General features: G+C 53.2%; 1 protein-coding gene across 4 annotated transcripts in view; it reads right to left on the reverse strand.

Moving 5' to 3' along the window:
- Positions 1-553: 553 nt before the first annotated feature.
- LOC122479802 (solute carrier family 35 member E2A) overlaps positions 554-13,639 on the reverse strand; it is a 28,659-nt gene continuing 15,573 nt past the window's right edge. For all 4 annotated transcript variants that reach the window (XM_043573553.1, XM_043573555.1, XM_043573556.1 and 1 more), the window contains 5 exons: positions 12,524-12,644; positions 10,641-10,694; positions 10,063-10,135; positions 7,321-7,466; positions 554-4,734 (listed from right to left, as the gene is read on the reverse strand). In XM_043573553.1, coding sequence (XP_043429488.1) covers positions 4,497-4,734; positions 7,321-7,466; positions 10,063-10,135; positions 10,641-10,694; positions 12,524-12,644 — 632 coding nt within the window. In that variant the 3' untranslated portion in view covers positions 554-4,496. The remainder of the gene's footprint in view (positions 4,735-7,320; positions 7,467-10,062; positions 10,136-10,640; positions 10,695-12,523; positions 12,645-13,639) is intronic.

A 13,639-nucleotide genomic window follows, 5' to 3' on the forward strand; every position in this document is an offset into this window, starting at 1 on the left:
GGGCGCGCTCACGTCACTTCCGACCCGGGCGCCGCCGCCGGCCGTCCCTCCGAGCGCGGGGCGCGGAGGCCGCCGGTGGTGCTCCGGTGACGCCGGAGGCTCGACCGGAATTCGAGAAGGGCGTGTGGCGCGAAGGCGCGCCTCCCCGGGGTCCCTCCCGCCCCGCCCCCTCCCGCGGTTTGGAAGGGCCGTGGGAATGGGGTGAGCCCACCAGCCGCAGCCCAGGGAAGAGAGCGGGAGACCGACATGCGCCCTCCTTAGCCGGGTGGGAAGTGGGAAATGCGGAATGGGACGAACTCGGGCACCAAAAGGGCGAGTGGAATCGAGCTTTCTTTTCCTCCCCAGGACGGTGTTCACTTTCTGTACCCACACTTATTTTGCTTCCTGAGCCGTTGGGGACAGGAGAACCGTTCTTCTCTCTTCACGAAGGGAGTTTTCAGCAGGAAGGCGACAAGAACCACCCTCCACCCCCCCACCCCCCCCAGCCCCCCCAGCCCCGTGACCATTTCAGTAGCACAAACCCGGGAGGGTTACAGTGAAGACAGCAACGGCAGGCACTGTTAACATTTATTGTATTTTGAGAGAACCAGAGTCCTAGGTAGTCGCTACCAAGTGGCTTAATTTAGACAAAAAGAGCCAAGAGGCATCAGTTTATTACCACAGTAGACTTAACAGTGACTCACTAAATTATTTAATAGAACCACTTTCTAGAAAGTACTGATTTAGTCACTCGAATACTGAATTAGGTGAAATACAAGAACACGATACACAGCTTGTACGATGCGCTTTCAGTTGTCCAGTTTCGTTTGGTATGAAGCAGATCGCACTTGGTTCTGATGCAGACAATTACTGATAGGGTTTTCAAGTTTTTCAGTGTGGGAAAGTCACCGTGACTGTGGCCCTCCTCGTGGGTCCCACAACACCCCCTGGGCAGGTTCAGACTCCACTCACACATCTGCAAAGACTAGAAATGGCCAATCAGGTGAATGCAGGTTTTACTCCAATGAAACAGAAACAAAAAAGACAACGAAAGATTCTACCAGTTAGGACCGTTTCCAGCTCTGTTTGGAAATCTGGGCACGGATCCAGTGGCCATCAAACTCAGAATCAGAACCCTCAGGAAAACTGGAAGAAACTCTTCAAGCACAGCAAAATCGAAGGTTTTCCACCTGAGCCGGAGGGTGGTCAGCACAACCTCACCTCTGCTCTTGGCTCACCCGCCAGGACACAGGGAAACAGGCAGATTGACCAGGGGGGCTGGGACATTTATAGTTGTAAACTAAGGAAATGAAGACGCTTCAGCCAGAGCATGTACGGATTTTGTGAAAGAATAAAGCCCTTAGTATGACGGTCAAAGGCAAAAGAATTCTATCTGCAGTAGCGTCCTTGATTAATTTTTCCAACCCAGGGAAACTGAAAATGTTCCAGGCCTTAGGAAAGCACGACACTCAGACAGATGTAAAAAGCCATGATATGCGTCTGTCAAACCTATTGGTCTGTCCAAGTGACCGTTCACAAGCAAAACTCACTGGTTTTGGGAAAAGAATCTCCAGCATGGGCTACAAGCACAACTTCGTTTGATACTCTTTGTGCAGCATTTTACCGCTTTGGATTCACCATGCCTATTTTTCTCAAATTAAAGACACATTTTTGGATTGTGCAAGAATATTCTCAGCTTTCCAGGGCAGATTATTTTAACGATGACATGCAACTGTGACTGTCGGAAAAAAAAAAAAAAAAAAAAACCCCAAGGTTTTTATGCCACTCATGGTGGAAGTTTCCTTGAAAGTCAGATACGTGTATATTTAGAAGTATCGACGTAGGTAAGGTATCGACCCGACCCAACCTGACACCTGTTTGAAGTGTTTCTTTACAAAGGCACAGACAATGACCATGGACATAGGAAATGACCCGTGTAAGTGACGACAATGACACAAGCATGTTTGCAATGTATTATAAACATACTATAAACACTACTACACAAAGTTAATAAAAAACGTATGTCTGTACATTCATTAAACAAACGGCCACGACAGGCCATGTTTTGTCTCCTGGCAGGGTTGTCCCGGACATGCAGGACACGGACGGCTTCAGGGTGGAGACCATACAAAGAAGGAATGTAAGCCCCAGGCACGGGCAGTGCTGGCCACAGCTTGGGTTCTTAGGAAATGTTTCAAAAGCAGCTTTGTTGGAAATTACCTCATTTACTAATAATTTGGAGAAATCTTCATTTTGTTTCTGGTCCAAGAATTTGGAAAATCAAAACCGGCAGAAAACCACTTGTGACAGGAGGCGGGGCACATGTGGTGTGCAGGGCGCTGGTTCCAGAAGAGACTCGGACCCGGGTCCCTAACGAGGCTCAGAAGCAGGTGCCGCCTACCTGGTTACTTGGATGAGGACGTCTGTGAGAAGGCCAACGTGACAATCTTGCAACAGGATGACCGTAGACGTGTCTCCTTCTCCGCTCACATCTTGTCAGCAGCTGGCCACAGCCGGCCACAGCAGCCACATTGTTAAGGGCAGAGGCAGGGCCCTCTGGAAGCTGTCCTCTCCCACTGGGCCTCACAGACCCAGCACATCCCGCTGCCCAAGCCGCCTCCAGCAAGTACTCTTCGGTGTTTTTTGTGGAGGAAGGAGAGAGGAAGGGATAGAAACCTGGGGAAAGTCTCAGGAGAAACGTCTTCACAGTGGAGGTGAGCGTGGCGTGCGGGCGAGCACACCCCTGCCTGTGCTCTGGACATAGGAAGTCGGCTTCATAAAAAGGTTACAGTTTTAAAGGCCTCAGTTTAACCCATCATCATGGCAAACTTTTTCAAGTAGGCAGAACTTAATGAGACTTATTATTGCTCTTTGTTTCCAAGAGATTTGATCTCCAGGAGGGCCTTTTTTTAATATATTTTCCAGTTGACCAGTCAACTGGAAAACCAGTGAAAAGATAATGGGAACCAAGGACCTGAACGGCAGGGAGGGGAAATCAGATGAGGGATCCACCAGTGCCTGAAGCGCTCCTGTCGGCTGGTTCACTCAGCTGCAGCAGGCAGGCCCCAGACAGCCGTGTGGCCAACCTCATCCTCTGTGTTGGGCTGCACATGACACACCCCAGAGCTTGAACCTGGTGCCACAGAGAGGTATTAAAGCCTGGCTGGCAGCGGACGTGCCCCGATCAGAAACCCCACCAGGATGTGGGAAGAGGAATAGGGTGAAGAGGTCAGGAGCCTCAACCCGACACAGGGCTCAGATACCCAGCGTGGTGGGTCCATCGCTCTGGGAGGGGAGAGCCAGGCTGAGCCAGGCTGTGGGTTCAGTACGGGTTACTTGCCATACAGGGTGCTTTCCAGAAGCCACCCGTGCCTGGGTTTTCTTCTTTAACACCTTCACAGTCATTTTAAATGCAGTGTGACAAAAGCCATAAACACTCCAAAAGATCTTCCCAGCACTCCACCTGCTCATTCATTCATGAGAGAAAACCTTAACACCCTTGTGCTTGAGACAAAATATGGCGTGGCTCCCGACCAGGTGAGTGATGGCAGGGGCACCTGCAGGGAACCCTTCAGAACAGCCTCTGTTACACACAAAGGCCCAGAAAACAAAAGGGAAGGTCAGTATGTCCCCATCCTGAGTTAAACACTACAGATGTCTGTCCTCCACCTCTGTGACCAGCAATCACCACATCGGGGGTCCCTGACTGAAGCGCCACCCACAGGTGAGGGTTGGGACTCTCGGGAGGTGGAGGGCCTAGTGCGGTGGAGACCCTGAAAGGGGCGGGGCACCTTTCCCTAAGTGGTGCTGGATGCTGGCAGCTCTGGGGCAGGAAGGCAAGGGCCCAACATCCTGCCCACAGGAGCAGGGACCCTCATTAATGTGCCCGTCTGATCCCTTTCCACTCTACTAGCCCTGTGCACTCAGCTGCTGTGGCCTCCGGCCCAGGCCGTGGGCGCCTTGGCCCTCTCTCAGCATGACCGTCTCCCCAGATGGCCCAGGAGCAGAGTGTGCCTTCACGGGCCTTTGACGGCGAGCAGGGGGAGCTGAGCTCTCTGTGCTGGCACCGAGCAGCGGGGAGCAGTGCGCGTTGGCACCCGGATCCAGCTGTCACTTCACAGGGGTCCCCAGTAGCTGTCACACACAGAGAACGAGGGCGTGGCCTAACTGCAACCAGACCTGCAAGCTGGTGACGGGGGTGCAGAGGCCATCTGGAAGTCCCACCCCCTCGCAAGTGCTCAGCACAGGGTCAGCAGGAGGCAGATTTCACATTATCTGGCCGTGGCTCAGCGGCAGCTGGCTCCGGTCTCCACCCCAGGAAGCGGACATCTGGGATCCCCGTTCAAGCTCCCATTGGTTTTCACTGAAAACCTGAAATGGGAGCAGCGAAGGCGGCCCGTCCCGTGGCCTCCTGCACCCCACTGACCCAAGGAGGCCGAGTGTCCGCGTCGGTGAGGGGAACAGCAGCAGTGGGCAGCGGCTTGGGGGCCCTGGCCACCTGCCGCAGCTTCCAGAGCTCAGTGGTGTGGTCTGGGGTCCTTGGGGGTCAGTGGCTCCGCTTCGTCCTCTGGCGTTGGGCTGGCGGCCACAGCCAGGCTCTGCATGGCCTCCCGCTGGCGCTGCTTGGCTTTGTTGTAGAGCAGGACGCCAGCCGTCACTAGGACGGTGCCGATGGCTGACAGGCTGGTGACTCTGTTGCCAAACACTATAATACTGAGCCAGATGGATAAGGCGTGCTTCACGGTGCTGGCGACACTGCAACGACAGGGGGTTACGGCCCGGGCTCGGCCCGCTGCCCAGCCGGCACAGGCCCGGGGCTCCCTCGCTGGCTCCCTCCTGCTTTCTGGTCATTAGCAAAAATGTCAAACAGAAAAGCAGGGACATGCTATAATGAACAGCCATTATTCCCATCTTCTAGACTTAATTAACATTTCGCTTTATTTGCTTCATCCTTTTTTTGGAGTGAATTATTTTTAAGCAAATTACAGTTGTGATGACGTTTTACTCCTAAATAGTTCAGCTTGCCGTCTAAAGAACAAGAGCGCTTTGTGCACACCTATGGTAAGGACAGCACTGCGTTCGAGGCTTGGAGCCCGTAAAAATGAAGCTAGTGCAAAACACACTGGAAAGTCAATAGTGCTGGTGTTTTGGGGTGATGATGACTTCTGCTTTATTTCTGGAACGGTCCTGCCTTTTCCAAATTTCCTATAATGAGTAACTATTGCTCTTATGATATGAATAAACCACAAAAAAACCTATTTGCTTTAAAAAGAATTAGGGGCGCCTGGGTGGCTCAGTCGGTTGAGTGCCCGGCTTCGGCTCAGGTCATGATCTCACCGTTTGTGAGTTCGAGCCCCGCGTCGGGCTCTGTGCTGACAGCTCAGAGCCTGGAGCCTGCTTCAGATACTGTGTCCCCCTCTCTCTCCGCCCCACCCCTGCTTGTGCTGTCTGTCTTTCAAGAATGAATAAACATAAAAAAATTTTTTTAAAGAATTGGTTTTCTGCTTTTTGCCTTTTGTGAACCATCACTAAGGATCACTGAAAAACAAGGTTTCGGGACTCTCTGGAAATAATTCCCGGCTCCAAACAGAAACCAGGGCATGTGACAGAGACAGTGACCACCATGCGCTTCAGAAGAACTTAAAAATCACGGCCATTCTCAACATTCTTGCAGACCCTCCCCATTCAAGACCCAGGAAATGTGAGGGCCGCACGGGTCGCAGGCCAGGGCACCGCGCTGGTGCCACCTGTGCCCGCGTGTGGCGGTGCTGCCCTTGGACCTCCGAGCTGCAGAATGTGACCAGTGCGGGGCACGGCTGCTGTGCTGACCTGGGCCAGACCGACGTGGGCAGGAGGAGCGAGAGCCGGTCAGAGAGGCCGTGGGGAGACAGAAACACGGCTGGCACGGCTCGACAAGCCTTCCACGCAGTGTGGTTCCATCAGGCCACTTCTCGGCCAGCTCAGAAGTTAGAGAAAGTAAGGCCCGCTAACTTACACGACACGGTGTGGGCAAAGAATAGACTTCTAGGCCGCCGGAGGCGTTAGCTCACGCTTTTCTGCTTGTTATTGAAAACGTCCAGTCTGGAAATGGCGCTCTCATTGAACTTTTCCAGTTACAAAAATGAAGAGAAGGCAGTGAGGCCTCTGGCTCACCTCTCAGTTTCCGGAGGTGTGCCTCCAACACGGGAGCCAACGGCCATGTGTGGCTCCTCAAATTTAACTCGTTTAAGGGGCACCCGGGGGGGCTCAGTCGGTTAAGCATCTGACTTCGGCTCAGGTCACCATCTCACAGTTTGTGGGTTCAAGCCCCAGGTCAGGTTCTGTGCTGACAGCTCGGTGCCTGGAGCCTGCTTTGGATTCCATCTCTGTCTCTCTCTGCCCCTCCCCACTCGTGCACTGTCTCTCTCCCTCAAAAGATGAATCAACATTGAAAAATTTTTTATTTATTTATTTATTTATTTTTCAACGTTTATTTATTTTTGGGACAGAGAGAGACAGAGCATGAATGGGGGAGGGGCAGAGAGAGAGGGAGACACAGAATCGGAAACAGGTTCCAGGCTCTGAGCCATCAGCCCAGAGCCCGACGCGGGGCTCGAACTCACAGACCGCGAGATCGTGACCTGGCTGAAGTCGGACGCTTAACCGACTGCGCCACCCAGGAGCCCCATTTGAAAAAATTTTTTTTTTTTTTTTTTTTTAAATTTTTTTTTTTTTTTTTTTCAATGTTTATTTATTTTTGGGACAGAGAGAGACAGAGCATGAACGGGGGAGGTGCAGAGAGAGAGGGAGACACAGAATCGGAAGTAGGCTCCAGGCTCTGAGCCATCAGCCCAGAGCCTGACGCGGGGCTCGAACTCACGGACCGCGAGATCGTGACCTGGCTGAAGTCGGACGCTTAACCGACTGCGCCACCCAGGCGCCCCGAAAAAATTTTAAATCGCTTAAAATGAGATAAAATTAAGAACTCCGTCTCTTGTGGCACTCACCACACTTCAGGTGAACCGCCTGAGGCACACGGCTCCCCCACCGGACAGCCCAGAAGCGAACATTCCAGCTTCACAGGCGAGTCCACGGACATGCTGTTCCCCACGGAAAAATACTTGAACCACTCCAAACACTTCCTGTGCTAACGTGTAGATTCCTGGTGGGGATTTCATGAACTTCGCTGTGTTTCAAGTAGCACCAAGACAAAACAGCCTGGGAATCACGACATGTGGCCACAGTCCTCACACTAGCATTTTATAATCATAAATACCTTTTGTAAAAACACCTGGATTTAAATTCTTCTCCTCTGTAAATGACCTGGACACACCTTGTCTCCTGGGAAGTCACCGTGCTTACCTGAAAGTGACGGGGGAGATTTTGCCCATGAGGGCATAGGCCGTGACACTCTGCAGGTGGAACAGGACGCCGTCCATCATCAGCAGCAACACGACGTCCTGACTGTAACTGAAGCTCTTCCCACTTCTCCCAATCACCGGCAAGTCCTATGCGCAGAACAGAAATGATGCTCTGCGGGTGCCTGTCTTCCTTCTACTGATCACCGTCAGAAAAGCGCGGGGTCACACGTGCCCAGTAATCTGGGTAAACGAACTGAGGCTGAGGAGTGCTCTGAAAACAGCCTTCTAGGGTGACAACCAAACAGCGCTTACCAACATTTTCAACACGCGTGTACATGTGGCCAATAAGCACAGGAGAAAGCACTGAACATCACCGATCATCAGGGAAACACAAATCAACAGCACGATGAGACCACCTCATACCCATCAGGATGGCTACCACCAAAAACAAAAAATCAGGGGCGCTGGCTGGCTCAGTCGGTTAAGTGTCCGATTTCCGCTCAGGTCATGATCTCACGATTCCTGAGTTCGAGCCCCACGTTGGGCTCTGTGCTGACAGCTCAAGGGTCTGGGGTCCGCTTCGGATTCTGTGTCCCCCCTCTCTCTCTGCCCTTCCCCCTCTCACACTGTCTCTCGCTCAAAAATAAACAGAATTTAAAAAAATTAAAAAATAAATGAAAATGACAAGTGCTGACGAGGATGTGGGGCAGCTGAAGCCCTGAGCACGGCTGGTGGGTATGTAAATGGTGCGGCCATTGTGGAAAACCGTCTGACTGCTCCTCAAAAAGTTAAACGGAGAACTACTAGAAGAACCAGCAATCCCGCCCCTGGGTACACGCCCCAAAGAACTGAAGGCAGGGTCTTGAACTGGTGTGTGCATGTTCACATTCACAGCAGGACTGTCCACAAGAGCCAGAATGTGGGAGGAGCCCAGGTGTCCGTTAACAGACGGGTGGATGAACAAAACGTGGTCCCAACACACAGCAGAGTATCACCCAGCCTTAAAAAGGAGGAAATGCCAGCACCTGCTACAGAGTGGATGGACCTCGAGGTCATCATGCTCAGTGAAATAAGCCGTCCCCAAAGGACAAATCCCATAGGATTCCACTTACATGAGGGACCTAGAGTCGTCAGATCCATTGGGACAGAAAGCACAGGGTAGGTGCCAGGGGCTGGGGGAGGGGTGAAGGAGTTCACAAATACGCCACTTCGGCATCAGGGTTATTTTGAGCCGAAGACCCTCAAAACACAGGAGCAAGGGCTCTGGCGTCCCTTTCTCTCCCTGAGAAGCAGGGACAAAGGCCCCACGTGGAGGACGCCCACGCAGCAGGGGGAAAGGAACGCGCGCATCGCCAGGGACCTGAGCCCGGCGGACCTCGTTAAGGTCGCCCTCACCTGCCTCCACCCCACACACAGCCTACTTTCCCGCAGTCGCCTCTCCCTGCTCAGCCTGGCGCGTGAGCGCTCCCGTCTCGGCTTCTTTATGAGGCTCCCGTGTCACATAAAGCTTATGTTACTCGGGCTGGGGGCTTGTCCCCGCGAATCGGCCGGCCGGACACCCTAGGAGGAGAGGTAGAGTCTCGCTTCCCCTATGGGGGAAATAGGGAGTTAGTGTTTAACAGAGACAGAGATTCAGTCTGAGATAATTAAAGTCTGCAAATGGATGGTGAGGATGCTGTGTGACAGCCTGAACATACTTGACATATAGTTTAAAGCGGTTAGAATCATAAATTTTACGTTTACATAGATTTTACCACAGTACACATATTTTTAGATATACACAGTCTTTCAATCATTCCGATTCCAAAAGTGGATCCCAGAAAACCACCTTTTTTAAAAAAAGGTAATTTAGTTTATTTATTTGTTTTTAAAATTTCTTAATGTTTATTTACTTATTTTGAGAGAGAAAGAGAGAGAGAGAGAGAGAGAACAAGCAGGGAAGGGCAGTGAGGAGAGACAGAATCCCAAGCAGGCCCCGAGCTGTCAGCACAGAGCCCGACCTGGGGCTCGAACTCATGACTCTGGGAGCATGACCTGAGCCAAGATCAAGAGTCGGACGCTTAACTGACTGACCCAGGTGCCTCCCAAGAAAAGCACCTTTATCTGCTAAAGACACAAGAAACTTCCCGTTCCGTGTGAAATGCACCAAGCAGTCAGGTGTCTGTCGAGGGGGCAGTGCCAGATCAGGGCATAGCTGGGCTCTGGAGCACAAGAATAGGACAGAATAGCCCAGTTCCATTTGTGTTTTAAAAAAAAAAAAAAAAAAAGGTCTGCTCGGACAGATACATACGCTTTTATAAGACTGGTGAGATCACATGACATACATGTACCTGAGTACGTTCCTAGCTACGCAGACCCGTCTGGAAAGGGGCCTTGTAGGAGGGGGTCCAGGAGGGCTCACCAGACAGACCTCCTCTCTCGTTCATGTACACCTGCCCTGCTGATTGCTCTAGGCGGGCACGCGTGACTTTGAAATAATAATACTAAAACGAGCAAGCCGGAACACCCTGACACAAAGATTTTCGGGAAACTCCCTCAGCTATGGCTTGGCCTCCTGGGGCACCAGGTTCGGCTCCCACCGGTCTCCCTCCTCCTCAAGCGCACCCTGCTGAGCCTTCGTGAACGACGCCACGAAGCCACCACGCCAAGGAGCTACCCACGGGACCGGCAGGTGAAACCCCTCCACCCCCGGATGGCTGGGGGCAACGGCAGCCTGGGTGCCGAGCGGCGCCCTGACACTCACCATGAAGAAGATCCAGGCGGGGACCAGCATGGCCACGGCCGCCGCGCTGGTGTAGAACTGGAGCTCCGCGGCCCTGCGGGGGCAACACGCATGCCTGACGCTCTCCCCGCACGGCGGAGGCCGGCTTTCAACCAGACAGTTCACAGCGAGAATGCTCTAGAGAACCCGGGCGCCAGGGAGGGCCCGTGTGCCTGCCGGCCGCGCGCCTGGCGCGCCCTGCAGGGCAGCCGCGAACGAGCCGGCCGTTGGGGTGCCTTGGCAGGGCAGCTGAAAACAGGTGGGGTTTTTCTTCCAAGTTTCCACAAAGCACTTTTACTTACTTGTTTTTTTAAGTTTGTTTGTTTCTTTAGTAATCTCTCCACCCAGCGTGGGTCTCAAACCCACGAGCCCGAGATCTCAAGAATCACAGGCTCTTCTGACTGAGCCAGCCAGGCGCCCCGTCCACAGCGTACTTTTAAAAGCCACTTAAGCCGAAGGGGGAAAGGTGTCAGGTCTACGGGGGATTCTGAAACTTCAAAAGGGCAGGGAGTCCTCTCGGGCCTATGAAATTGGGAGTTTCACGGGCTAACAATACTTACGAGAACCTGTATTTGTCCCCGCTGAGGAGCTTTTTTGAAAAAACATTTTGCAAACTAGAATAAAGAAAAGAAGAGGTTACCTGGCGATACGAGACGTTAGCACAGACCTCGACTGGACCGAGTGTTTGCGTCCTTCCTAAGCAGGGACTACGACGGCGGCCCCTCGGGGATGGCCCCTGCATGTCCGCTGGGAGCCGGGCCCATGCTTGGGGGGCTCCTGGATGTCACTTCACTGTGAGGGGGTCACCAGGCCTGGCCCCTTTACGGAAGGGTAAACTGAGGCACTCAGGTTGAGCAATGTACCTGACGTTACCTAGCTCTCAGGTGTCAAAGGATCCCAAAGTCCCTGTTCTCAGTGCTGCACAAAACCCCACCTTGAACCAAGAGTTCCCATAAATCAGTAACTGCCATGGGCCGGGCACCTGGGGACTCCACGTGTGAGAGCAAGTGAACAAAATAGTCTGAGCACATGAAGACTCCGGTAGAAAAAATATGGACAAAACTCCAGAATGGGACAAACCACAGGGAAAACCCACACATGGCCAATGAGAAGATGAAACTGTGCCCACCTTCCCCAGAAACCAAAGGGCTTGGCACGCCCACTGGTGACTGCTCTCTGGGCTCCAGAAGGCGAAGCTCTTGCTCCAAAACAATCGTTTTGGGAAACGCTGGCAGTGAGGATCGAGAGCCCTGATCCACGTCATGGGCTCGTCTCTCTGATGGGAATTTAGCCTTCGTGATGGTCAAAAACCCAAATGGAGCCTCGTGTGAAGAGATGCTCCATGAGCATCTAAACAGACTCGTTAACTCGCAGGCATCTGTATGCCATACGAGGAGGCGGTCACAGGGTCCAGGCTTCTGAGAGCCCCTGGTGGCAGCACACGATGCCCACAGGGCCACGCAGAGGGAGTAGAGCATACCCCTCATGAAAGCCGCTCTACTTTAATGCAAAAACAAGCAGCTACTGGGCCTTTCCACTGGAGGAGAAATACAGACAGAATGCATGATGAGCCTGTATTCGATTTCTAGGAACTATAAGTGCAGGCAGAAAAAGCCAGAAGGAAATACATCTGCGTGTCAGAAATGAAATTAAAGGTGACTTTTAAATGTTTACTTGGCGGTGGGATGGAAGACCTCAGGGTGAGGCTGTCCGACTTTAACAGTAAAGCAATGATAAACTCCTGGACATCCGTGTGGTCGCTTCCTCTCTTTCCCAGAGACAGGACAGACCCTAGAAGCAACTGGTAATTCTCAAAGAGCAGGTCTGGCCGATGCCTAAGTATGGACTTCAACACCACAGCCTGGATGCGGGATGGCAGCTGTACACTATCCAAGGAGCGATCCAGAACACAACAGCCAGCCCCTTCCTGCTGCAGGACAAGGAACCTCCCATGTGGTGCTTTTCCTCGGGCACCTGACACGGGCTTCCCCTGTGGGCACGGCCTCTCACGGCCCTCGGGGCACAGACAGCCACCAGGCCAGAAACTGCCCCTTTGTTCCCGCTGTAGGATGGCCTCTTCCACTTGGCTTAGCTGAACACATACGTGTTTACTCACAAGGGACGTTACTCTTGTGACGTTACTCACAAGGGGCGTTACTCTTGTGACGTTACCTGGGCCCGCTAGCTCTGTGCATTTGGCCTCCGTTAGCTAACCATGTCCCTAAGATGCGTGTTCTTAATACCAAGACCATGTATTGTCAAATTCTGGCTGTTTTTTTAAGAAAAGGTTACCTTACTGGGATACGAGGTATTTTGGTATTTAGGAAAAGGCGGCATCAGTTGGGCCCGGCTCTGAATTACGGGACATAATTCTCAGTCACTCTGGATTTCAACGTCCATCATCCCCATCACACCACGTGTCCCCATGCTCTTCCTGACTCACCAGTCCATGATGTTGGTGGACAGCGCGGCCGAAAACCCCAAGACGTTGAAGCTTATCTCCGTTGCCGTGCACAGTGCCAGGCCTCCCATGACGGGGATGAGCGAGAGGTTGACCAGCAGCCCTGGAAAGGGCAAAACACACAAGGGCTGCGGCCGCCAGCCTGCCCGCCGCGACATCGCTTCTGGGTGCCGAGGCCAATTTTATGCCCCTCGTGAAAGCCTCTTTCACTTTAATTCGAAAATATGTAGCTACTGAGTCTTTACACTGGAGAAACACAGAGGATCAAAGTGCACGCCTGCCCCCAAGCCATCACCCTCTCCCAAGCCAGGCACCGCACAAGCCCTTCCTCGAGGCACGACTGCTGGGCCTGGGGACGCGGGGGGGACGGGGGGGGGGGGGCAGGACGCATGAGGCTGGGGCCCTGGGCCCCAAAGTCCCTCCCTGGCCAGCACCGGGGATGACGAGGGTGGATGAATGGCCTTTGGAGCAGTCTGTCAAAAAGGGGAGCTGGGGGCGGGGGGCCCTGCTGCAGGGAGGCCCCTACATGGTCTGCGTTCTACACTCTAAGTGGAGGTTACTCTGCTGCTGCATTCTGAAATCCAGGAAACTTGACCCAATGGTAAAAAAGCCCGTGGAGCGTGATGGAAAGGCACAGCCACTTTGGGAACAGGGTGGGGGGCCTCCTGGTACTTTGATTTCAGATACTATTTAGTTTACTCTGAAATTCAAAATAGACGAGGGAAAAAGTCTTCCGTGTTAAGAGATCCACGCTGACCTTTGGAGACCAAGGCCACCTCCCGGCACAGGACAGTACTGTCCAGACTCAGGTCCCTAGGGAGCCGCCAGCGCCCTCTCGGTTCTGCACGTGGTCTTGTCCTCTGGCCGGCCTGGCAATGTGTGTTGTGTGACAGACGGTCTGCGTGGATCCTAGAGGGCCGGTGGCCGTGAGTGACGTTTCACCCTCAGAAGGACTTGCTTTCGCTGCTGGGAGGCGTCCATGGGCATCGGCGTGCTCGGGGTCCAGGGTAAGAGCCCAGGGCTTTGCCGGAGATCCCCCTCTCCTGGCAGGCCCCGCCTGCCCTCGGCCCTGCAGCCCCACGAGGCTGGTCTACCTGG

This window comes from Prionailurus bengalensis, chromosome C1, assembly GCF_016509475.1.
Source record: "Prionailurus bengalensis isolate Pbe53 chromosome C1, Fcat_Pben_1.1_paternal_pri, whole genome shotgun sequence".
Taxonomy (NCBI): domain Eukaryota; kingdom Metazoa; phylum Chordata; class Mammalia; order Carnivora; family Felidae; genus Prionailurus; species Prionailurus bengalensis.